The sequence below is a fragment of the Bombyx mori genome, chromosome 15 (genome assembly GCF_030269925.1).
Source record: "Bombyx mori chromosome 15, ASM3026992v2".
In the NCBI taxonomy this organism is placed as follows: domain Eukaryota; kingdom Metazoa; phylum Arthropoda; class Insecta; order Lepidoptera; family Bombycidae; genus Bombyx; species Bombyx mori.
Window position 1 is genome coordinate 8,238,474 of NC_085121.1, and position 27,599 is coordinate 8,266,072.

General features: G+C 35.2%; 3 protein-coding genes across 4 annotated transcripts in view; 1 reads left to right on the plus strand and 2 right to left on the minus strand.

Moving 5' to 3' along the window:
• The window catches only part of LOC101738615 (uncharacterized), a 67,856-nt gene extending 66,325 nt beyond the window's left edge, over window positions 1-1,531 (minus strand). For both annotated transcript variants that reach the window (XM_062672540.1, XM_021349541.3), the window contains exon 1: window positions 1,227-1,531. The gene's annotated coding sequence lies outside the window, so the exon portion shown is untranslated. The remainder of the gene's footprint in view (window positions 1-1,226) is intronic.
• A 261-nt stretch (window positions 1,532-1,792) lies between these two features.
• On the plus strand, window positions 1,793-20,530 carry LOC101745573 (uncharacterized). The gene is made up of 10 exons (XM_004928692.5): window positions 1,793-3,108; window positions 5,745-5,955; window positions 6,725-6,881; window positions 6,985-7,145; window positions 8,108-8,274; window positions 9,049-9,189; window positions 10,773-10,937; window positions 12,222-12,447; window positions 13,450-13,606; window positions 14,826-20,530. The coding sequence occupies exons 1-10, from the start codon at window positions 2,296-2,298 to the stop codon at window positions 16,768-16,770; spliced, it is 4,143 nt and encodes a 1,380-aa protein (XP_004928749.1). The 5' UTR covers window positions 1,793-2,295; the 3' UTR covers window positions 16,771-20,530.
• A 382-nt stretch (window positions 20,531-20,912) lies between these two features.
• LOC101738487 (rab-like protein 6) lies at window positions 20,913-27,238 on the minus strand. Its single transcript, XM_004928471.5, has 11 exons — window positions 27,007-27,238; window positions 26,773-26,927; window positions 26,211-26,398; window positions 25,961-26,107; window positions 25,456-25,630; window positions 24,874-25,032; window positions 24,419-24,558; window positions 24,162-24,308; window positions 23,554-23,858; window positions 23,291-23,331; window positions 20,913-22,284 (listed from the first exon to the last, which is right to left on the minus strand). Exons 1-11 carry the CDS (start codon window positions 27,116-27,118, stop codon window positions 22,090-22,092), a joined length of 1,764 nt encoding a protein of 587 aa, XP_004928528.2. The 5' UTR covers window positions 27,119-27,238; the 3' UTR covers window positions 20,913-22,089.
• Between the last annotated feature and the right edge of the window lie 361 nt (window positions 27,239-27,599).

Consider the following 27,599-nt stretch of genomic DNA (forward strand, 5'->3'; position numbering starts at 1 on the left):
ACTAAGGTCTACGAGTGTTGAGGGTGCTGTACAGATCTATGTTAAACGGTGCCGCCACGTGCCATGGCATTTAACTTGGAAGGTAGTTTTGTTTTAAAACGGCAACTGTTGCTCTAATGAACTGACGCAACGAAGGGACATCGCAGTCTTTTTAACCAGTGCGAAACTATTCCACCCCTATTTGAACCCATAAACCAATATCCTACTCTCAAAATCAAAATATTGCGCACCTGTTTGCTTGGTTTCACATGTTTTCCAATTCACAGTTCGGGTACCTACATCCATCTACCTACGTAACCTACCACTTCAAGGACGAAATTCAAACTTTGTGAATTGTTAAACTAATTGGTGATTTATCTAATTATTTTTGTATTTAAAGGGTAACGATCACATTATTATTAAAATAAGATAAATAACAACCACGGAGATCGAAACATTTTTGATCGTTTATTTATTATATGTATGTATGCCGCGTATTTTTTTTTTAATATATTATAATTATGTTAACCAATTCCAATTTTAAATCCAATCTTAAAAATACATAGCACGTTATGTACATGACATACTAGTTTTGATGACTATTTCGTAATCAACGATTTTGTAAATTTGGCCAAAAACAGCTTAAAACCAATGTACAAAACTTCCAGTTTTTTTAATGGTACATACCTACCGAGATTCAAATTAGTGAACATAAATCCAGAAAACAAAATTATTGGTCGATACAGAACCAAATCTTGACTTGTACATAGGTACTTATTTTTTTCGACATAGTGTTTATTACATTTACATAAATTACATAAATTATGAAATTAGAAAGCTTATCATTTTCAGTTCTGTCTTAGGCCGGTAACTAGAAAAATACCATATAAAAACCTCTAAGGCCAAATTATATTGTACTTGCGCATATTAAATTCAGTATATGCCTACTTAAAATAAGTATTCTAAAGTTGTTTTCAGTTATATTATGTAACATTTTCTTATTAATATACTTTTTAGTTATTTATTACGAGCTTAGTTCGTATTTTGTGAAGGTCTACATTTTATGTTTTAATATTTTTGCGGGGAATGTGCCATTGCCATAGTGTCAGTGCGAGATATAAATCTATAAAAACATTCAGACACAGTAAGAATGGCAATGAAGTGTAAAACAGTATTACAATATTTTTTATGTATGAGATCATCGATAAGTATATACAACAAATGTAATAAATATAAATATGACTCACCAAGTATGTACTCTGAAACAGAGACCGTGTAGCCCGTGTAGGTTATCATTATCAATATTGATGAACGTCATGCCAACTCTTTACAATAAGCTTCATTTACTAGCACCCTTTTTTATATTTACAATAATAAAATACGAAAAAGTAACATAAACATCAGAAAATTTTCATTTTATTTAATGCTAGTTTATGAGTAAATCACAAATTTATCAGATAGAAAGAGAAACAAAGCAAATGTAAACTAGCATAGTATTGAATTTCTATTTAGGACCGACTACTGCCATCTATCGTCACCAAAGACAAATACGTGAATAGACACCACAGTATTTGACATTTCATTGTATTACATTATGTTTGTAATGTAGTACAAATCAGAACAAAAGTTGAATGTCGTGGCAATGTATTCCCGTTTTGATTTGATTTCATTATTTTTACCATATTAAAATGAAATTATATAAATTTCACTAGGTTACGTTGACTAAAGTATACTATAGCTTAATAGAAACCTTTTGTGAGCTTAAGGGTTTCATGTAAAAGTATTGAAGATAACGCTTTTACAAGATTATTGCATACAAATGAACTAAAGTTTTTTTGTGACAATGTCTGCATCTGTTGATTAAAATTTGAAACATAATAAGCTTCTAAACAAGGTCAACAGTTTTCATCAACTGATCGTGAACAAAATAATTAAAAATATCTGTGTATTATGATTGTGGTTCTAAAGAATGTACCTTTTGCGTTTCTAAACCATCAAATCAAGTCTCCGTGTCCGCGAAAATGATCTGTACTTTGTTTTTCGCAATCACAACGTTACATGAACATGGATGACCTAAAATGCGAATATGTGAAGAGAAAAAGATGTTTGGGACAGACAAAAAGTGTAAATTAAAGATTTGATAATGTTCACCCTAGTTACTTGTCAGTAGAATTCAACGTATTCACTTCCTCAATCTTGATCTGTGTTTTGTTCGTACTCAAAGGTGAAAATGTGATGTGTCAAATTGATTGTTTACCTCGGGACAGGTGAGTGGATTGTAGAAGTAGTACGTCAGGGCGGCGGGAGGCGGGCGGCATGTCTGGTCGGTCAAGCCCCGTGAATGGCGGCTACGAGTCCGCAAGGCTCACCGTCCGTAAAGATCTGTTCCCTGATGTGAGGGTTCCAAAACTAGGAGCTTCTTCCAAGGACGATTTAGACGAAATAGAAACTGATGAATCAGCGTCTGGCGTGAAGCTTGAGACTGATTTCGAGCAAAGCATTGACGAAATTGCCAATAAAAAGGTTCAGGCCAATGGGGTCCAGCCGCCTCCTAGAACCCGCCATAAGAAACACAAGCAGCGTTCCCGGCGAGATACTAAACATCTTAATGGGTATCTACCCACAGAAAGTAAACGTAAAAAACACCGACATAGAACTCGTTCAATGAACAATACAGTGCAAATTATTAGTGGAAAAAACTTAAGCTTAGTGAGTAGTAGTAAGTATCGGGATTATGATGAAGAAATGCAAGATGCAGAGGAAGAACAACGAGTTGAGGAGGAGGAGGAAGATGTGGAGGAAGTGCCTGAACAAGAAGAAAGTTCAGACGATGAAGTGCTCAAGTGCAGTGTTAAGTTACCATCAGTAATATGTATGCAGCGTCAAAGTGGCAAACCATATAGTCATGAACTTAGTCAATTATCTACCAAGAAGAGTAAAAAAGATTCGAAAGAAAGAAGAACTCATGCAATCACACCTTGTAGTGGCAAACCCCGCTCAATGTTAAATATTTGTTCACGCAGTAAAAAGAAAGCAAGGAAGACAGAGTCAACTACCACTTATCAAAGCCAAATTATAGATACAAATTCTATTAAAATTAAAATACGAAGAACAAGTTTACATGAACCTGTAAGTATTAGTTAAATAATTTAAGTTTAACTGAAAATAAACATATTAAATATTTTTATATCTATGTTTTTTTTTTTATGGTTAGACAGGTAAACAAGTTCAATGCCTAACTGGTGTTAAATGGTTACTGCAGGTCAGACATCAGAATGTGAATGCCTCCACCCAACATAAGACCAAAGGTTTTTTCTATAATATATCAGCTGTACTTCAACTTTAAGGAAGAAATAGGTAGGATGGTGGTACCTAAAAGTTTTGTCTCTCAAAATATTGTACCACCAGCCTAGAAACAAAACAGGTTGTCACATGCAGTAGTATCTGACTTTCACTCATAAATAGTTGACTATATCTTTATGGTTTTACTCTATACTATACCAAATCATGATATTATCATCACATATCAAGTAATTAGCCACTCAATATTTACTTATAATACAGTTAACAATAAAAAAACACAATTGATTAAATTGGTATAATTTGGTAAATAAAGAGGTATTTTATTGTTTGATTTTAGACTTTGAATTAGGAGTCAAATTACTTGACTTATTATTATAACTTAATAAAGTTTTCTCAGTATTTAATTATCATTCATTCAATTCAATTATCAAACTGTGTGAAAGATAGGGTGGAAGATATTACACCATGTATCCTAAGCTCAACTCAAACAATATAATGAAACTTAAACAAATAAATGTATTACATGCACATTATGTATAAAATTAAAATCTGAGTCATCTTGTTTCATAATCAGGTTCTAGTTCAACTTCTCAAGATCCACAAGAGAATGATAGTAATTGACATTTATTATCATTCTCTTGTGGATCTTCCCATTCCAAATTTGATTGTGCAAGGGAACTTCAACTCCTATAAATAAAACTCACAGACACTCAAGTCTGATTACTTAATTACTTAAAAATACATAAATAATGGAACTGTTTTTCTAAACTATTATTCATAAGCAACTTTCACTTCAGTATTGCCCATGCTATAGAGATGCATAATTTACCATCCTGTCTCTTTCTGCAGTAAGACAGTTGTGCCTTCCATTTTAAATATTGTTACCAAAATTAATTCTCTGAAATTGATTTCTTATGATTCAATGTGTGAATTTCTCATATGTCCCTGTGGGTTGCAAGATCTATTTTTCACCAGGGTCCTTCTGTTCACTTAGACTTAAATTAATAAAACATGTATCCCATAGAAATAATTACATTTATTATTTGTTGGTATTTGTTTAAATGTATATAATTTACAATAGTTGAATGTGTAATTTCATCAATTATACTTTGTTGAATCAAGTGTTTTAAGATATAAATTAACATAATTTAATAAATTTGTACTAAGCTAATACAATAATCTAAAAGGTGGTTTTAAATAATAATGAATAGGATTATACTAAATAGAAATATATTATAGATGGATAATAGAGAAACCTTGTTTTAATGGTTTCTTAATGGTATGGTGGAGATATTCCATCATGGTACCTGTATCTTTACTCAGTAGCCCTAGTCTTAAATTTTACTTGGAATTTAAATATACATATTAAAATTACTATAAAATTTGCAATGTCTTGAAAACACGTATAGTGTGATTACGGTTTTTTCCAGCTTTCATATATTAAATAAGGTTGAAAATCATGCAACAAACCTGATGGCAAGCAGTCACATACACTAGTTAGCTTCAAACGGTTAAAACTGGGAATAGTTCTTGTAATTTAGACCTCCACACTGGAGTCGGACAGAAGTTGCGTACCGCGCGCCTAAGAAGTGCACCAATTAGTCTAATGGGCTTGCTATGATGGTATAGTAAGGGGCGAGTGTTATTAATGGCTGGTGTTGAACTACGGGAATGCGGTACATGACCTTTTCGACATGCTGTTAGTATAGTCTAGAGACCTGTAGCTATGTTGTGGAATGCTACACAGAAGAATCTTCTGGCGATCAGGCGTTTTTCCTCTAGAAACTGTCAATCCAAAGATTGTTGATGAAACTTAAGCATTGTATCGTTATCCTCATATTATTTTTAAGCCCGATTCAGGTTTTTACTAGGTTTCGGATTCTGTTCATAACTTAATAAACGTTTCTTTTACACTTTCGTTAGTCAATACGATTACATTTTAATGATATTAATAGTAATAATATTGAAATCGTCGTGGCCTAAAGGACAAGACGTTCGGTGCATTCGTATCTAGCCTAGCGGTGTTCGGATCCCGCAGGCGGGTAACAATTTTTCTAATGAAATACATACTTAACAAATGTTCACGATTCACTTCCACAGTGAAGGTATAACATCGTGTAATAAAAATCAAACCTGCAAAATGATAATTTGCGTAATTACTGGTGGTAGGACCTCTTGTGAGTCCGCAAGGGTAGGTACCACCACCCTGCCTATTTCAGCCGTGAAGCAGTAATGCGTTTCGATTTGAAGGGCGGGGCAGCCGTTGTAATTATACTGAGATCTTAGAACTCGCATCTCAAGGTGGGTGGCGGCATTTACGCTATAGATGTCTATGGGCTCCGGTAACTACTTAATACTAGGAGGGCTGTGAACTCGTCCACACATCAATCTAATAAAAAAAAGACTAAGAAAGTTCTCAACATTTAAGATTAATAAAATTAAAATTAACATTAATATTCCAGAAAATTACACCAGTTCCTGTCCCGGTCTTAGACGTTAGCCAGAGAAAGTCTAAAAAGAGGCGAACTATTTCACCGGTTGCCAGTGAGAGCTCCGGTGAAGAATACGACCCTTCACGCGGTGATACCGCAGCAGCCATGAGTGTCGCCGCACCGAAACCCCGGCATCCACGTCCTAAAACTCCCAAGACTCGTAAATCTAACACCAATAAAAGTAAGGAACTATATGAATAACATTTTAATTAGTCAACATAGAGAAAGTGTTGCTTCGAATGTATTACGTAATGTGTATACGTATTAATGAATATCGGAACTATCAGTTTTTGTAATAAAATATTATTACGTAATAATTACCTAAATATTTTGTATATGTACCGGATGTTTTGTAATAGTTTCCGAAAACAAATAGTGATGGTAGTTAATGTGATTTATAATATGATAACTACAAAATCGCTATGGAAAATATATTTGTATGTATATTATTACATTTTCCTTTTTTTTTCGGTAAATGGAAATTCCAGCATACGCGCCTGATTTGCGGTCACTTGTTTTTTACTAAACTAACAACTAAATACTGAGTGTAAGTCTCGGGCAAGCTACATGATTTCGTTCTATATAATTCCATTACATGAATTGTAGGAAACTAATTCCTTGCATGCAAATAAAGAGTAAATTAATCGGTTTTCGTGATTCGTTGGCACAATTAAAACTTGATCGTTAAAACGGTATTCGAAATTTCGGAAATCAGGAATAGAAAATAGTAAAAGTGATATTAAAAACCCTAAATTTTTACGTTAATAATTAGCAGATGAATAATGAAATTCAGTTTATTATTCCCTTTGTAGGCAGACGAGCATACCGCCCAACTGATGGTAAGTGGTTACCGTCGCTCGTGGACGTCAGCTATGCCAGGGGCACCGCTTTTTGTTTTTAAATCACCGGACTATAAATCTAGACGTTGATAATGCTTACTATGCTTCCAGAAAAAAAAGAAAAGACTGAAAGAAATAGAATAAGTGCGGTGCAAAATAAAGACACAGGACCACAAAGTCCATGGGGAATGTCAATGCCTCGTGAAGTGCTGTTGAAGATATTTGATTATGTGATCTCTTCACTCGGCACGTTACCATCTGTAATAAGGTATTCTATATTAAATAATAGCTGTCACCATAACATAAATAACGAATTTTTTAAAATGTAATAATATTGCATAAAAATATATAATATTTTGTTTTAATTTCAGATTAGGTAGAGTTTGTAAATTATGGCACAGCGTTAGTTGCACACCAGATCTGTGGAAGAGCGTTGATCTTGCGCAATACACGATCGAGAAATGTAAAACAGATTACAAACTGGTCTGGCTCCTCGAAAATCGTTTATCTCAATGTCAAAGCTTAAATATTGGTGAGTATTTTAAGTCGAAATAAACCTTGATTTGTTTTAACAAATATGTATATAATAAATTATTTGTAATGTTGATCTGTTATATTCATCCGAAAACGAAACATGGACCCAAATGTATTATATTGAATACTGAACGGCACTAATTCCTGCATTTATCTATGAAAGTTACTTTTTGATATTCAATAACGCCTACAATCTGTAGCAGTGGCCATATAGTTGTCCGTAGTAGGCTTAATGGATCATCATCATCATTATCCTGCCATTCTCCCAGTCACCTGGGGTCGGCGCAACATGTTTTTTCCTTCCATACTCTTCTATCATATACCATTTATTCGCTCACTACTTTATTACCGATATCGTCTTTCACGCAATCCATCAATTTCTTCTTAGGTCTACCTCTTCCTCTATATCCTTCCACATTCATAGTTAACACTCTCTTACCAACCTCATTTACATTTCGTCTCATCACATGTCCACACCATCCCAAACGCGCACTTCTCAGCTTCTCTGTCACAGGTGCCACTTTCAGACTTCCTCTAACATATTCATTCCGTATTCTATCCATTCTCGTTACTCCACACATCGATCGCAACATTCGCATTTCTGCTGCATGCAATCGCCTGCTTAATGGATATTACAGAACATTTCAACGACCGTCTGGTAAATGACATGGTCACTACACAAGGGAGTCGCGGGTTCGAATCCCGCCAAGGGAAGATATTTCTATGATAAAGATAAATGTCTATTCCAGGGTTATGGATGTATATTAAATATGTGTATGTGTATAATAAAAATCTTATATTTATTTCCGTTATCTGGTACCTGTAACACAAGTTCTTTACGAACTTATCACGGGACCGGTTAACGTGGCGTGACTGTTATTAAATATGTATTTATTTATATTATTTATTTATTTATACTATTTATTTGTTTATATTATTTATTTGTTTACTTGTTCACAGCTCAATGGAAGGTCTGCAACATAGGCTGGGTGTTGACGAGCGTGGCGGAATGCTGCCCGAACCTGACCGAGCTCAGCGTGGCAGGCTGGAGTCGAATAACAGCTGAACAACTGTACGAAATACTTAGATCCTTACCAAATTTACAAAGATTGGATCTATCATTTGCGGTGAGATTGTTATTAAAACTAATTCTCTATTTATTTATTTTTTGTTTTTAATTAAAATCTGCTCAAAATGTAAATTAGCTTTGAGCATAAATCGACATAAATACATATCTTCGCTGTCAAACCAAAATCTGCTATGTGCAAAAACTCTATTTTGAATTAACGAGTAAAAACATTTTCGTATAAAATTTTATATGAAGGTGAATTTTTAAGAACTATATCAAATGAAAGCTAGAGATAAATATTAAAGCTACAGATACATAACAGTTTTTTTTTACGGTAGATAGGACTTTGAACTATACAAAAAGGTCAAAGAGTAAAAATCTCGAAAAGTGCACATAGCAGATTTTGGTTTGACAACGACGATATAAAGTTATTTTCATTAATAAGAGATTTTGTTTTAAATGTACATTATTTCCAAGTCGCCATTAGTTTTAACTGGAATCACTGGATATTTATATTTCTCGTTTTGACATCGACCGAGCCCGTAAAACGTGAGATGACGTAACTATTAAGCTATTAATCACTACATAGTATAAAACAAAGTCGCTTTTTCTGTCTCTATATCTGTCCGTCCCTACCTATGCTTAAATCTTTAAAACTACGCAACGGATTTTGATGCGGTTTTTTTTAATAGATAGAGTGATTAAAGAGGAAGGTTTATATGTCTAATAACATCCATTAAATTGTGGAAAAATCACTAATAAATTACAGTTTCCGAAGCGAAGCGAGGGCGGGACGCTAGTAAATAAATAAATTTACAATAATTAATTGCAGTCCGAAACCGGCGGCTCGGGTTCGTGTCTCACGGCGGCTTCGATGGCACGTGTGTGTGAAAACTTCGGCGAGCGACTCACGCATCTCACTCTGGCGAACAACAAGTTCACAGCCTTGTCTCAGATACTTTCCTCTGTTGCGGTAAGTTTACGTTCCTAACATATATATATTTTTTTGCTTAACTGGGTGGGCGAACTCACAGCCCACCTGGTGTTAAGTGGTTACTGGAGTCCATAGACATCTACAACATAAATGCGCTACCCACCTTGAGATATACGTTCTAAGGTCTCAGTATAGGTACAACGGCTGCCCTACCCTTCAAACCGAAACGCATTACTGCATCACGGCAGAAATGGGCAAGGTGGTGGTACCTACCCGCGCGGACTCACAAGAGGTCCTACCACCAGTGAAGAGATCCTACCATCAGTTATAGTTATTTATAATTATAGTTGATTCATCGCCTTGCCGGTCGTGTGTTGTTAGACCTTATTGTATTACGGGTTGGACTCAAAGGTCGGAATCAGTGTCTCCAAATAAAAACACTTGTGTGCTATGTACGTGTGAGGTACCCAGTATATGTGGGATGTCTGAAATACATTTGCATTCGTTGTTGTTGTACAAAAAGTTTTGAGGTCAAACCTCCTCACGGTCCCGATTTAAATGAATATGGCATGACTCAAAAATAAGCACATAATAAATTATAGATGCTATTCTGATAATAAAAGTAACTGATATATTGATATCTACCTCGCTAGGAATGTAGATGGATTCTTCGTACGTGTGTGAATAATTTGAAGTCTATAATGTAGGGATATCCTATTTTATCATTTTAATTTATCGACAAAAATAGTTGTACTGAACCTTTGAAGGAATTCTATCTCATACTCTCTAGTAAAATTAAATAGATGTATACGTTTATCTCTTTTTAGTGTAGTTTTTTCGTTTCATCTACTTTCAAATCACATCAGTAATTGTTGCTTACACTAAAAAGTTTTCGTAGTTTAGATTTACACGTTCTGGCCTTTTTGTATTTTTCCAACTGTAATACAGCATAAATCTTATCGGGGAAATCACATTGTAAACCCTAAATGTTTCCCAATAAATTTAACACAATGCATTATAATTCACAAATAGAATAATAGCTTCATTAACTTAAATAAACTTATTAAAAAATAGACAATGTTAATTGTTACTATGTATTAGGGGCATCTATGTAATGAATATTTTCAGATTTCTTATGTATGCATAAAGACAACATCACGATGTTGCTTAGAATATTTAAAAAAAAAATTAAAGTTTTGTGGCGGTAGCCATTATACAACGCAAGATATTTGACAGATGCCTGAATCTCGCTTACGTCATTTTCAAGATAAGCTTGCGTATAAACAAGTTCCGAACAACAACATTTGGCCAACTCTCAGACACAGCCCACCGAGTTTCTCGCCGGATCTTCTCAGTGGGTCGCGTTTCCGATCCGGAGGTAAATTCTGCAAAGCACGGCTCTTGCTAGGGTTCGTGTTAGCAACGTCGTCAAGTTTGAGCCCCGTGAGCTCACCTACTAGTTAAGGTTACACTGAAATAGCCTCTCAAGGGTCTTAGCTAGGTAGGAAAAAAAAAACATTTGGACCGTCCGCGTCGCGTCGGTCTACTGAGCAACATCACCCGCTCGGCGAAAGATCTTCCTTCCTTCGTCGTCAAATCTATAGTTTTAATAATAATTATAGGCGCACTGTAAGAATCTGGAAGTGTTGGACATATCCGGAGCTCAGGCCACGACGCACCCGGCGGCCGTGCCCCTCGAAGCCCTGCAGAAGGGCTGCCCAAAGATGAGAGTCTTCAGAGCGGCCAACGCGCAACTGATTTTGGCGTCCGCGACAACGTCACAACAGGTTCGCGATAATTTATTGCGTCTCCTATAATATTCTATACTAAATATAGTGTATTATTAAGAATTTTAATAAGGAAACGAGGGTTGTGTGTTTACGTATTAAAAGTGTACAATTTCCAAAAATATTCGAAATTGAGTTAATATTCAGAATAATTTCGTATCACCAGTATTTTTCTCATAAATACTGTCAAAAGAGCGTAGTTTAGTTATTTTGACTACTTCTAACAAAATTAATATATAATTTTATCTTACTTTAAAAGACAGATATTGTAACTGGTAAAAACTAAAAAATAGTTGCAAAGATGATTAATATTAAAAATATCATATGTTTTAAACCTTTAAAACACTCCTGTAAAATTTGGTAAGTTTTCAGATTATACAGTTATAATGCGAGAAGACGATATCATAATCGTGTGCAAACTTATAGTTTCAATTAATTATAGTAGAGTTCCGACTACCGGAGGTCCACTAGTAATCTATCTATCTATCTTCTATCTATATATATATAAAAATGAATTGCTGTTCGTTAGTCTCGCTAAAACTCGAGAACGGCTGGACCGATTTGGCTAATTTTGGTCTTGAATTATTTGGGGAAGTCCAGAAAAGGTTTAAAAGGTAGACAGATAAATATGAAAATGCTCGGAATTAAATAAAAATAACAATTTCGTTTTTCCTTTGATGCGTCCCCCGTCGGACGGATTCCTTTTGTTTGTTTTATGTTTATTTTATAGAAAAGTTTAAGTGTTTTATTTATCGATTGAGGCACTACGAAGTCTGCCAGGTCGGCTAGTTGTAAATTCTTTTTTTTTTATTGCTTAGATGGGTGGACGAGCTCACAGCCCACCTAGTGTTAAGTGGTTACTGGCGCCCATAGACATCTACGACGTAAATGCGCCACCCACCTTGAGATATAAGTTCTAAGAGCTCAAGTATAGTTACAACGGCTGCCCCACCCTTCAAACCGAAACGCATTACTGCTTTACGGCAGTTATAGGCGGGGTGGTGGTACCTACCGTGCGGACTCACAAGTCGTCCTACCATCAGTAAAAAAGTGCACGGTAGTTGTTGTATACTGGACATGATACATTATCGAGGTCGCTCCTTGGGGCGGTCAGACTCTAAGAGACTGGGTAACTTCCTGGATGAGCTGGAATGTTGCTCATAATCCTCACACTCGCAGAATAGGCGCATAGGGTAGACCCGTGCGGGCTCACATGAGGTCCTACCACCAGTGAAAGAAAGAAGTATAGACGCGATAGTATAGACATGTGTTGACACGACACAGATGGAGACGAACGGCTGGACGCAGCTGGAGGAGCTGTCGGTGGCGGGCGAGGCGGCGGCGGAGCGCGTGGCGGTGGGCGAGTACCGGCTGGGGGACGACGCGCTGAGCCGGCTGGTGCGCGGCGCCACGCGGCTGCGGCTGCTGGACCTGCGCGGCCTGCAGCGACTGTCCGACTCCGGCCTCGTGCGCGTGCCGGCCTGGGACCTGCAGCATCTCTTCCTTGGAGGTCAGCTTAATTGTAACCAGTTTTTTCTGACTTTGTTCGAACCCATGAATACAACATGTCACGGTTGCAGTTTAAAAACAGTTTTAAACAATTAAAGATCCTTTGTATTAAATTATATTGTTACTGACTGTAATTTATTATAAAAAGTATTCCGATGACTACAGTAGGCGCGCGAGTTCATGTCCATCCTGAAGAATGTGGTAGTGCTGTGACCTAGTTAATTATGGTAATTTCGATAATAACTACCAATTTAGTCAACAGCTGTCGATTTGGTTTAATATAACTTAAGGTAATTTTGCAATTTATAAAATAAAATAAATGTGATAAGTAATTATTTGTTTATTTCTAATAGAGAAAAATATATTTTAAATTCCAATTCAATCACTATCAAATGAAAAGACAACCGACAGATCAGAGTCGGAATCAGTATGTATCTTTTTTTAGTAGGTTTTTTCTATCTGAACTTGTTGGAAGCGGAGTAGTCATGGTTAAATAAGACAATAGCATTAGTGTAAATTTTCGATATCGATAAGCGCGCGTCACAACCGTCAAGGACAACACTCGACGTCAGACAAGTGCGGGGAGGTGGGTGAAGGTGGGGCGAGCTGTCCCCCGCGCGTCGCCTCTGGCCCCGATGGACATGAACTCGCGCGCATACAGTTCATATGAGAACGGTCAATTCATTCTTTGTCATCTCGTTTGTGTCCGTCTTTAAGGAAGTAAAAAAATGTACTGCCTGCTGCTAGTCACGTACGCCCTCGTTCCATTTCACTCTTTATTTTTGAATTCTTGTCAAGTGTCTGTCTTAGTCTGTGTCTATCTCTAGTCGTTGTAGTTCTTATGTCCTGTCAAAGAGGTTGCACGCGACGACAGTAGACAGTTTATAATACTTAAAGATCTTTTGTTTAATATAAAATTTCATCACATTGTTACTAACTGTATTTTATTATAAAAAGTAATCCGATGCCTACCTTTTAATGGACCGAACGTAATTCGTATCAGGCTGTAACGTGACGAGGCAAAGCAACGCGTGTCTGGAGTTGATCTGCGAGAAGTGGTCGCACAGCCTGCTGGAGCTGGACCTGTCGTGGGCGTCGGCGGCGCGGGTGCTGGACGACGCCGTCTCCGCGCTCGCTGATTCCACCACCAGCAAACTGAGGTTCGTCTTCACCTTTATCTGTTTATCGTCTACCTGGTACCTTTACTTGTGGTAGGGCCTCTTGTGAGTCCGTGAGGGTAGGTACCACCGCCCCGCCTATTTCTGCCGTGAAGCAGTAATGCGTTTCGGTTTGAAGGGTGAGGCAGCCGTTGTAACTATACTGAGACCTTAGAACTTACATCTCAAGGTGTGTGGCGCATTTACGTTGTAAATGTCTATGGGTTTCAGTAACCACTTAACACCAGGCGGGCTATGAGCTCGTTCAACGACTAAAGAAAAAACAAAACCTTTTTGTCTGAAGCTTCTATATACAACACTAGCGACCCGCCTCGCTTCGCTTCGGAAACTAATTTATTATTGATTTCTCCACTATTTAATGGATATTATTATACATATAAATCTTCCTCTTCAATCACTCTATCTATTAAAAAAAAAACCACATCAAAATCCGTTGCGTAGTTTTAATGATTTAAGCATACAAAGGGTTATAGGGACAGAGAAAGCGACTTTGTTTTATACTATGTAGTGATTTTGAAAAACAAATTTCGATATAACGTTTATATAACAGACAACAAATGATTAGTTTCTGTATTTTTGAATATTTGAAAGTCGCGAAAAATTTATTACACCAATTTGCTAACGCAATCGTAGCCCTATAATTATCACATATCCTATGACGATACGATATGGGAGGTGGTGATCTAAATATAAAATCTATTTTTTTACAACCAACCTCTGTGAGGTGAACTCCCATTTCTGTTTTTTTTTTTTTTTATAACAACTAAGAGGCAAACGAGCAAGACGGGTCACCTGATGGTAAGTGATTCACCGCCGCCCACGGTCACCAGCGTTTACGCCAGTGCGTTGCCTACCCTAATGTTATATATCATATTATCCGAAGAACACGTGATTTTCACGCTTCATTTTTGATGCTAAACGATCACTAAAGTCCATGCAGCCCATAAGCTCACACAGGAGAGAGTCTAATGTCTAACGTCTTTAGACATAAGGTCGAAGTTTCAGTGGCAATGGTGTAACGACCATCCACCCTTCAAACCGGAACTAATTTATATTATAAATAACCACTGTAGATGATGGGGAAGTAGTGAGAATTATTCTAGAAAAACTTGATTAGTTTATAACTAAGTATCTAGACATTTATTTATCAGTGAATTTGATGAACTCGGTTGAGGATTAAATAATGAAATATTTTTTTTAGAATACTAAATCTGTGCGGTTCTTCTGTCTCATTGGAACCGGTGAAGAAAGTTCTGCTCAGGTGTCCGCACTTAGAATACTTGAACCTCAGTTCCTGTCGAGCCTTACCTAGGGGGATGAAACGGTCGTATGCGGGAAAAGAACTGCAAGATCTCAAAGATAGCTTCGATCCCGTCAAAATAAAAGCGAAAGAAGAGAAAGACGTTGAAACCACGACACCAAAAAAAGGAACAAAAAAGACTCAACCAGATTCAAAGTCTGATACTGATGCGAAGGAAACAAGCGGTGATCTCACATCTGCCTCTGATACTAAGATTGATTCAAATTCTCTAAATGAAAGCGAAAGTAAATCTTTCCATTTCCAAGAACCCAAAAGTCTCTCCGACGTCGGCTTAAGTGAAAAACTTTCTTCATCCCTAGAATTCATTTCTAAATCTTCTATTGATGGTAAAACCATAAATAGTAAGACGAGTGATTTATTCACAAGCAAAGACAGTATTGATTCTGCCACTTCCGTCCTAGAGGAAAGGAGGTTCACCAGAGACGTTACTCCGAAACTTTTGAGTCCAATGTCGCAGTCTAGGCCCGATTCCTCGTCCACGCCGAGGTCAGAATCGAAATCAGATTTTGGTAGTCCCCACTTTAGTCCCGTGCCAAAACCGGACAGTCAAGTTCAGAACAGCCCCGATGTACAGACAGAGACAATAAAGAACAATTCGTGGCATTTGGGCACTTTCAAATCAACTCCCACCTACAAGTCGGAAGCGAGTCCTCTCAATAGAATAGATAGCAGTAGTAAAATGAAGCACAACAAAATGATAGAACAGTGCAGTCCCACCACGTCCCTCGAGAACACAAACAAACGCAGTCCTGATGTACAGGGTGTTAAACAGGACATAAAGAATCCCAACACTTGGAACTACGGGAATTATAGTCCTATGCCCAGACAAGACAATCAGTTTTCCTCTCAAAGAAGTCCATACTCTGCTCAACCGAGTCCAGCCCAGCCTAGTCCGTATTCAACTCAACCGAGTCCCTACTCAGCACAACCCAGCCCGTACTCGTCGCAACCTAGTCCGTACTCAGCACAGCCCAGTCCCGACACTAGTCAAATAGTCAAGCCAGATCTGCCCAAGTCGGGAGCTTGGAACACGGGCAACTACAGCCCAATGCCCAAACATCATGCACCGTTTTCTCCTCATCCGTCGACCCACACCAGTCCGGATCCAGGCATAGGTATGAAAGCTGACAGCTTAAGAAATAATCCAAACAAAACCCCCGGACAATACAGTCCTATGTCGCGACAAGATCGACTGCATCACAGTCCGTATTCGCCGAGACCCAGCATAGATAATACAGTTTACAGCAATAAAAAGAGCCCCGGCGTCGGTAATTACAGTCCAATGATGCGACCGGACTATCACCTCCCGAGCCCCGACAGAGGTCCGACCTCCCGCACTTCGATGAGCGGACGAAGTGCTGAACTTTACGCACGGAACGTTTCCAAAGTTCCCGATTTATTACATAACATACCGCTTCCAGATAACAGCTGGGGAATTGAAAAGTTTAATCAGACAGCCGTCACTCCCACTTCAACGATAGAATCTTTAGTGTGGGGTACGCCTTCGTTCAATGCAGAGCCGCCGTCGACCGTGTCCGGTCGCAGCGAGAACGTTCCCTCCGCGCCGACATTGAACACGCCGCCGCCGCGGACTTGGACCGAGTTGCCTTCGTTTGAATCTAGTGTTCGAAGACTGAACGACAATTTAAGTGATCCGTGGAGTGTGGGACAATTCCGCGTCGAGCCCCCGCACGCCGTGCACAATCATTTTGTTGAGCAAAACGTTAATTTTGATTCGTTGAGTTCTCATCATCTGGGACATCAGACGCAATCGCTATCAAACTTCTTGGACGACGGTTTCTCGGAAACGTCGCGCGTCGACTGACCGTATTAAAGTGCTTGCAGTATAGTTTCTCGAATAATATCAACATTCACGACATTGTATTGTTCGAAAACGCATATTTCTATGAAGCGAACACTAGGGTGATATAAATTACAATTGATTGAACAATTATATATAGTTTGTAAATAAGATTATGTAGTTAGAACATAAGAGTAAGGAAGCTAGTAAATGCAGTATGTTTCGCAGGCATCATTAAAATAGTTAATTAACTGATAGACTATCGACATAGATAGAATATCCCTGTCGTCTGAGTTAAGTTTAAAATGAGTCTTTATTTGTATGCCAAAATCTTTTTCACTGAGGCCAAAATAGTTATATTTATTTGAACACATATTGTCATTTGTTGTTAATGAAATTAAATGACATTTAGTAGTTATAATTTAATATTTGTTATAATTATGGTCCCTCGAAGTAACAATTACAAAACAGCAATAAACATTCCTTCGTCTCTTGAATAACATCACTGTTTATGATTTTAAATTTCTAAATGCAATTCTGCATTATTAGATATTTTAGAAATTGTTGATGTGTGAATGGATATTATATTGTTGAAAATATTTTATTAGAATAGGCTCAAATGAGGTTTAATAATGTGCATATTTTAAAGTGGGGAAATGTAAATTTTATTTGTACAGCAATACTTCTCGGTCAATTTCACAGTCTGTAATCATCTTTATGTTCAAAAACTATAAAACATTTTTTTTTTTTAAACCTTGCTGACATCCCTCTTTCATTAATGTAATGAATAGTTTTGTATAATTTATACATCATCATAAAACTGTTTTTGGCTTTATCAAAATTTCACACATTCACATTTTTTATTTGTATTTACAGTTTCATAAAGTAGTGGAAATCAAATATACCTAGTCAGGTCATAAATTCTGTCACATGTTTAATGTAAAATAATTGAAACAAGTTTATTCATTATGTAACCATTCATATACCAAAATGAACTTAACAAAACATAGATTCTTATGACACTAAAGTTTATTCAAAATGACCTCCGTGATTTTGAATACAGGCCTTCAATCTGCGCGGCCAGTCGTCTATCGCAGCACGAACGAGGTCCATGTCAATATCGGCGGCTGCCTTAATCAAGGATGTCTTGAGTGACTCCAAATTGGGATGAGGCTTTGAGCACGCCTTTTCCTCCAAGTGTTGCCATATCTTGTAATCTAACGGATTCAAATCTGGACTGGAGGAGGGCCAGTCTTCGTGCCGGATGAAGTCGATTTCACGCGCCGCCAGCCAGTCTTGTGTGCTCTTCGCTCTATGAGCTGGCGCCGAATCTTGTTGGAATACCCAGTGCCTGTTATTGAACATGGTATGAGAAACAGGTTCCACAAGGTTCGTCAGGACTGTATTTTGATACACAACTGCATTCGTTTTTACACCTTTCTCACAAAAATGTACCTCTGTTAAGCCCCAATAAGAAACTCCCAACCATACCATGAGCGAGGATGGAAAATGACCTCGTTGGACACGCGGAATACGGTTGCTCGCTTCTTCACTACTGTGTGCGTACACCTTATCATTTTGTTTGTTGTAGCTCTCTTCTACGGTAAAAATTTTTTCATCCGAAAAAAGAGTTTCCCGATATTTTTTTCCCGCGTACCGCTTCAACAAAGCGCGGCATCTCTTCAGTCTCAGGTCCATTAGACGAGCATTCAAACGATGTCCTGTTTTTCTTCGATATGCCCGAAGCCCTAAGTCTTCATTTAACACCCTTTTCACCGTGGTTCTGCTTAACCCCATCTGAAGGGCCAACAGTTTCTGCTTACGTTTGGGATTTCTTTGAATTCGCGCCTTCACAGCTTTTATCACTGCTGGAATCCTAACAGACCGAGGGCGACCACTTCTTGACCTGTCATCTACACTAGAGTCTTCATTGTATCGTTTGATGGTACGATAAACGAATCTTTCGGTAATATTCAAAATTTTCAGTATGTTAAAAATTTGAATTGGCGCGTAACCGCAACGATGCAACGCAATAACTGCAACACGGTCTTCTTTAAGCGTCCACTCCATATTTAAAAATGAGTAAAATTCTAAAAGTATAGGTACATTTTTATTTTCATGAACAAATCGAAATTCGAATTCAATAAACTTTTTTGTGGCCAGCATTCTAAAAGAAAAGTTTTTACTGAGTGACAATACTTATGACCTGACTAGTTATAACATTTTTAGAGAATACTGAACGATCCCATGTACTTTAATAATTGTTAAATTCCAACGGTTTTTTTAAGTTAACTGTGCACGGCTTTTTTATTTCCTAAGACATTAAATTATTTTTTTAAATAAATAGAAATAAATAAATTAAATCCTCGTGCAACTAAAAACACGCTCTACGTTTTCTAATTTATAAGTGAGTAGTACATCATGCCTGATATTGAAAATTATATTTCAAAAATGCTTAAATTAATTTGAAAGTAACTTTTAAATTTGTATGTTTTCGCTATACTCAATCAATCGGAGAACAACATTGTGGAATACACAAATTGATGGAATGTCATAACATAAATCGTCGAATTAAAACTTATATACTCTGGTCCATTATAATAATTTTTCGATCATTTGCAATGAAGTATTATTGTCTATTTAGCAGTTGTTTGTGACGAGAATAAAGAAATCAATTCCAAAAATATAACAACAGATTTACTGAAATCTGGAATTTTCACAAGATACGGATTCTTCTTGCACAATTTTTTTTTTTTTAAATTAGATTATAAAAAAGTAACATTATCTTAAGTTTTATTACAATCGTGTCGACAGTAACAAATTAGCTATTACATAATGAAGTAGCAGCTTGTAATGGAGCAGCAATCAAAGCATTAAAAATGTAAATATTGGTAATTTTTATATGTACCTACCGTCTCGTTTATATCACGAATAAATAAATATTATTTGTACGTGATGTTTGTTGACACGTTAGTAAATTTTGACAAAACAATTTTTAGAAATCCATAAAAAAAATGATTACAAATTATCATGAATCAATGTAAATTATTTCACACGTCAATCAAAACTGATGGCTTCTTCTGGATTTAATAATAAAAAATCATGTATGCAATTATTCTTTTTTTGTTTGCGATAAATAAAATGCTATATTTGGCCAAAATAATCGTCAATTGTATGATTATTATTTAATGATTAAGGAATTTCATGACTAACGTTTTGCAAATATTTTAGGTGAAAATTATTTTTATACTTGAAATCAAATGTATTATAACGTGTTACAGAGATTTCTCATCACATTTTGCTAAATGAAACTAAAGCAAGTACATAGTGCTTTGTTCGTATTTGAAATTGTTATTTAAATAACACATTCGAAAATATTAAAATTTTTAATTGTAGTCCGCAAAATCTATAAACAGCCAAAAATACCCTCTCAACACCCCCATTAGCCTTATTAATTGCCTAATGTTTTAACTGAAGAGAATATTTTAATAGTTTTATTAACTTATTAAAAAAATATAAATATTAAATCATCTATACATAGAATGTATAAAATTTAAGGTATAATTTACGTTAGTTAATAATGTACAATAGTTTGTATAAAATAAAGTTGACTAATATCTGTAAGTTCTGTTATGTAGAGATTTTTGTTTGTAATATTGTTACATTACTACGTGGACTTCTCGCACGGGGTCCAATTTTTATAATCTAACCAATAAAATATCGATGTGGTTGTACATTTGAATTTTCAATAGATTGTATTTATTAAATATTTTGCGTTGACAAATTGTTTTGTCCCATTAATTCCTTTAAAATTGAACTGCGAAACTTTAACTGGAATGTACGAAAATTACTGTGATAAAGTAACTTATATTACAGAGTATATAAGACCTCTCACGTTTTACAAAAAAGTCCCACTGAAATTTTCAATTAATAATAATTTAAAAGTGACCTTATTTAATTCCAAAGTCTGAAATGAGTCAACTTCATCTCATTTCGCTCCATATCATTTTTCTCAGAACAGAATATCTGCGTAGGTATTTAGTAATTGAAGATTTTTATAAACTCGACACCGGCAACTAATGGTATCGCAAGAAGTCAATTGTTATACTTGAGAAAAAAGGATTAGGTAGAAGGTAGCGGGTAGAAAGAATTAAAACAAACTCAAATAAAAATAATGACAATATAAATGTTTAATATTTAACAAGCAATTAATATTTATAAAAATATTACGCAGATCATACTGATTAGTTTCTTTTACAATGTTTTTTTTTCTGATCTTACAGTAGGTATGTTTGGTATTTAGGTACCTATCTATACCTAATATAAATTATGACAGTGAAGGCATGACAATCAAATCGAAGGTTATAACAATTACAATTCTATTACGACCAATTTAGTCACAATATATACAAATAAATACATAAGATTCATGACTATAATATAGATAGATAATTTCTTTATTGCACAAACAAACGTAAGTATATACTTAGTTGGCGAACTCATTCTATTATTTAATCAACAATAATGTACTGAAATTTCAAAATTTATTTTCTAAATATTAAAATAATATTCGAGATGTTTAACTAGAACGCTTCATTATAAATTTAACTAAGGATAATTATAAATAAAACAATTACATAATTAATGTAGCCTTTGAAAATGTTTATAAAATGGCAAGCACAGATTTTTTTTTTTTTAAATTCAGGATTTTGAAGAACTGTCCCGTACACTAAGGCAAGTGATGGATAATGCCAGACACGATGTAACTAATAACATCGTTACCACATAGTTTAATTTCATAGTATTTTTGCATGGCACGCAATTCAACCCATGAGAAATAAATTAACGCGCATAATACGGTCTCGAGAGAACGCGGCTGCCCGTTGTGTTTGCGTTATCATAAAGTTTAGTACAGTGTGCTTAGTGCGAGTTTTTTAACGTTCTCGATAGCGTAAAAGTTAGCTCATATTTGTATGGAATGGAATCGTTTGCGTACGATTGCCGCTAGGGGCGCTGTTCCAACTGCATACAAAATTGGGTTAACTTTTACGCTATCGAGAACGTTAACAAACTCGCACTAAGCACTCAGGAACATAGTTTCAGTTTACTTCCCGTTACACCCTGTATGTAAATGACTATTCCTATTTTTGAAATCTCGTAGCTGGAATGTTATCGCAAAACGGATTAAATTTTCATTTTTCTTATAGCTAATAGACAAATAGTATGGCTATAAAAGAAAATAAGGCAGGCACAAAATTAGCTTAAAGGCGATGCATTATAGATTTTGTTAAGTACATAACATACAATTACAGAAACAAGCTATTAGAACTTATTCGTATTTTGTTAAATGCTATCATATTCTGCATAGTCAAAGTCTACAGATCCTGAAGGCGCTAACAAGTCCTGCTGAGGATTGGGTTTTTTTTCACTTTTAGACTTCTTACGTTTTTGTTTCTTCTCTTTGCGTTCTGATATCTCACTGTAGTCGCCGCGGTCTTTATCTTTGGACTTTTTCTTCTTGTGGTGTTTTTTTTCAGACTGAAAAAAGGAGGTTTCTCAGAGTGTACAAAGGTCACCTATTGAAATTTTTCAGCGCTGTGCATGGACATAAGCAATGCCAGAGGTCGACTATACCAGGAACGTTGACCCCAACCGAGAATCGATAGTTGCCAGTTAGGTCGTGGCAACTGTATTTAAAACAGATAGATCGAGTAGTGATCCTGCCTTAAAACTATGTCACGGAAAAAATGTTATAATGGTTTTATTAATTTATATTTTGAAAGTAAAATAAGTAACGATAGTTTAAAAACTAAAATAACACTCGAGAATAACAAGCCCTATTAAAAATTGAATAAATAATTTTTATTTCACCAGTTGCATTAATCAAAGTAATAAAATACTGACATCAATATCTGATATCTATACAATTTTTCCAGTTAATCAGACATAATATAACAGATATTATAAAAAGTTTTCCCCTTATATATTCACTGGTAGCCTAGAGGGCTATTCCAACTATGCCCGGATTGATAGGTAGATAATTTGTGAATAAATTGATAGATAATTTGCTATAACTATTAACTAGCCCTAGCAAGAGCAGTGCTTCACAGAAACTACAAACGGATCGGAATCGCGACCCAGTGAGAAGATCTGGCAAGAAACTCAGTGGGCTGTACCGGATTCAGTTATTTCAGATTCAGATTATTTACCCTCAACTCTAAAAAAAAACGTTAACTAATCTAGTTCTCAAATCATATTTGAAGTTTTTTTTTAAAATATTGTATCTGCATTCATCTTCAAGTAACGATGGTCGATACAACTAGTGAACTGCTTTAGATACTCCACTGCCATCACGATCTTGATCTAATTTAATCATCATGATCATCTCAGCCTGTCCACTGTCCACTGCTGAACATAGGCCTCTGATGTCCAGTGCAGCTGGGCTTAATATGAAAACTAAAAACTTCCAACATAACATTTGAGTTTGGTAAACCTAATAAACAATATTATGTCTCAAATAATTTCACACAAATTTCAGACTTACCTTATCACCAGGATCTTTAAGGGCATCAGGATCTTCGCCACCTACAAAATTAAATTGAACAATAAAAAAGTAATGATTAAGTAATAAATTAAACTGAATTTTAAAGAACTATGACGCCGTCTACTATAAAAAATCAGAATTCTGTATAGTAAGAACGCTCGCTAGTAAGACATTTGCATTGCACGCTTGCACTTTCATATAGTCATGAACAATTCCTTAAGGAATTTAACAAACAGACAACATTTTAATAAGTCTAAAATTACCTTCAGGTGATCTTCTAACGCTAGAGTCACCACTCCATAGAGGGAAGTCATTATCCAAAGACAATTGGATGTTATGTCTATTTTCAAATATAGGTAAATTTATATCTGGATTTGATGTCTTTTCAAATTCCGTTTCACTCTCTCGCTTTTGGCTTGTATTTCTTTCAATCGTTTTATGTAAATCTGTTTCCACTAGCTGGTCTTTTTGTTGCAGCTTTGTTTTTTGTGTCAATTCAGTCGAAAAAGTATCGATATCAAGATCATCTTCATCTACTGTAACTTTTGGATTTGTAGTGTCATCATCACTGCAATATTTTTAGTTAAATTAAAAAATATTCTGTTTTATCTCTATAAATTTTATGTGGGATAAAGGTGGCATATTATTAACTATAATAAAAATCAATCGTACTTTAGTAAAACAGAATAAAAGTTATTTCAAACCAAGTTAGTAAATAAAATATTCAACCAAAGTTGAATTGCTTAAAAGAGTGAAATGTACTATCTGGTTTGTAAATAACTTATAAGGAGTAATAACTTTTGGTAGTTTTTTAAAATTCAAATTGAATAATAATTCAAATCTTGTGTCAAAAAAAATTTTACTAATATACCTTTCCGATTCAAATTGTATCTCCTGTCTACTACTAGACAAAGGTGTTAGATCCTCCAAGAAGCTACTATCTAGTGCACCAGCATAAAATTCGTCTAGAGTTCCAACAGAACTACCCGCATTTGTGACTGAAGGTGTGCTTTGATTACTAAAACAAAAAAATCATTCAATCTTTTAAAAACACTTTCTATAAAAGATTAAATGCTTCCATAAAACCATTAACAATTGATAGAAATCAAGCATATTATTTTGCTTTACCTATCGTGTTGGAGGAGGCGTGGCGGCGTCGTGTCCATGTTTACAGTTTGCTTAGGTTTTATAAGATCAGGATGAACAAATTGAGTTTGCTTAGCTTCTGGTATTTGTGCTTTCATTGATGGATTTAGAGATTGGGCCAGCTGTAATTTGTATGAATTTTATTTGCATACATTTTAAGATGAACACACATTTAAGAGATGTACATAGTACCTACATTTGGTTTTTTTTATTAAATAAGTATATAAACTTGTATGGGTGTACTTAAGTCATTACAGGTATTTTTAAACAATGTTATATCTAGATTATTACTTTGTTCATGAAGACATGTGAGATCTGTATTTATTCAGGAAATTAAAATGCGATAACCATTCGAACTACAGTGAAGGCACATAAATTTTTTGTTTCTCATATATAAGTAAACTATTTTAGGGACTTATATTAAAATTTCAACTCACTAATGGATTTACACTGGGTGGCACTATGGGTTTCCCACCACCTAGTACAATGCTAGGAGAGCGTTCATTGCTTGGTCGAGGTTCAACTTGATTAGTGTTCTGTTTCCTTTTATTTGTTAAACGATCTAGGAATGTGTTGTACTGTGATTCTTCTGAATTCTGGAATATGTTATACGTATATAGATGTATGTATAAGTCTAAAAAATATATGTGAGGAGTCTATAATAATTATGTAGTATAATAGCAACCTTGAATGGTGTCATTATTCTGCTGGTAATAATAGGCAGCGGCTTGGCTCTGCCCCTGGCATTGCTGAAGTCCATGGGCGACGGTAACCACTCACCATCAGGTGGGCCGTATGCTTGTCTGTCTACAAGGGCAATAAATATAAAAAAAAACCAGACTTGATAACATTGAAATAATTTACGGAATCTGATATTTTACAATTTTGATTAATGATTATGTATTATTAATATATGTGGAGCTTAGACTAAAAATTTTCCAAACTATGAACCTTAATTTTTGTGAAAAATTACCTTAAGAATTGTAACATAGCCCTTAATTCATTTAACCATTTAATACCTGATATTCATCTAATTCCTGCTCTATTTCTTCCATATCTCTTTGATTTCTCTGTAGTTGCTCTAACAAACTTGTCTTTTGAAGGCGCAAAAATGGTATACTCAGAAACTTATGTAATAAACGCAATCCAAAGCCATTTCTCATGGACGATTCTGCATAACGAACTGGAGCTGTTCTGGTGAAATTTTAATAGAAAAAAAATAGAATAATAAAACCACTTAAAATAATATTTTAGAATGTCTTTTTTCATAAGCTGAAACTGGATAAGTTTTAAATTTTTAATCATTAAAAGAATGAAAGGTCATTGCAAACATAATTAGTAAAAGTTATATTAAAGATATATATTAAATAAATTGAAAAGAGTTCATGGATTAAACCTCAATTCAAGAATAAAATTAGAAATACTACTAATCCATAGAAAATCTCAACAATAAAATTATTACTTAACTAAGTATTTCATTAGTAAGTTTTGACTAATTAATTCACAAACACATAAAACTATTACCTAATTTGCTTTGCATTATGTAAAGCCTGTTCAATATGGTGGGAATGCACTTGGCGATGGTGCTGCATATCACAATGGTTTCCTAAGATAACAACTGGCAAATCTGCAGGTACTTGTGATAGTTCTTTCACAACATATTCAAATGTCCTGTAATCATAATTTAGGAGCATTTCTGATAGTTCTAATAAATATCAATTATACATCTTCATACATTTCTGATCTATCAGTGTCTTAAAAATAAAATAGTTACCAAGGCTTAGTTATATCAAGCATAAGTATAACACCAGTGGTATTTTTGTAGACATCCAAAAAGGTTGCATCTAGTACAGGAGCATCGAGATTGTCCTCTAATGATGGGGCTGATTGATTTTCTAACTTCAGTCCTATTGGGGTTTTCTTTTTTGTACGTCCTTTATCCACAACCTCCCAAACTTCTACCTAGTTAAAAATGGCAATTATGATATATAATTTCATGCAAACCTTAGAGTTCAGTAAAATATAGATAAAAAAATTCAAATTATTATATGCTTATATTGAACTTCATTTATAATGGATCCTAATAATAAAATTATATGGATATAATGGAAAACAAAATATTATTTTCCAGTGAAAACTAAGTCATAAGCTGTATATCTCTATACTTTACTATTTGAGAGTTTAGATCCTATTTTTGTTCTTTTTTTTTTTTTTGAGCGGTTTCTTTACATGTTATAAGTTTTTTTTTTACAGTTAACCATTTTTCCAGGGACAGTTTTTCGGACTACTAGTAAATAAGCCATACAATTTGATTGGAAAATACTACTATTGATGACCTTCACTATATAATCGCTGTTTTTATAAGTCCAGTGTATTGGAGCCACTTGTATTTGATCTGTTGGAACATAGTCTTCGATAAATGGACCGCCTTGAAGACGTTGAAGAAGGCACGATTTACCTACATTTCTATCTCCTTTGATCAATATTTTCACTGTAATAAAAATATTTATACATTTTACACTTTTCTCAGAAATAGAAACCTTTAATTATATTTTATACTGTGTATTTACTATTAAAATGCACTCCTCTAGAAAACTTTTTCTGCAACGAGGAAGACATTGGCATTGGAGGAGGGCACCGATCATCACTGCTTCTAGCTAACTTTTTCAAAGCAGAAAACATTTTTTGAAATTATTTATTTTAAATAATTAATTACACTACACGATGTAAACAATTTTAATAAAATAATGTTAAGCTTGGTAAGTCAAAACAAGTTTTTCTTGTTTGATTGGTTCATTTCAATAAGCAAAGGAAGCACCAACCGTACAGCTAAATTAATTGTGATCAAGCCAACGCCCAATATTTTATTAATGTTGAAAGAATTGCAATGGAGGAATTAAGAGGAATCGAAATTGTTAAGGAATTGAATTAAATGAGACGACATGAAATATAAACATGAATGAGGACTTCTTTGTGTCTTGTACCGTATATTCTGTAGAAAATACTCTAGGGAATTAAATGGTTTAAAACTATCTGGAAACACTTTCATCCACTTTTTTTTCCTACGTATGCGGATAGCCTTGAGAGGCTATTTCAGCTTCTCTTTGACATGTAGGTGAGCTCACGGGGCACAAACCGAGAGTATTGCTAGCACTAGCAAGAG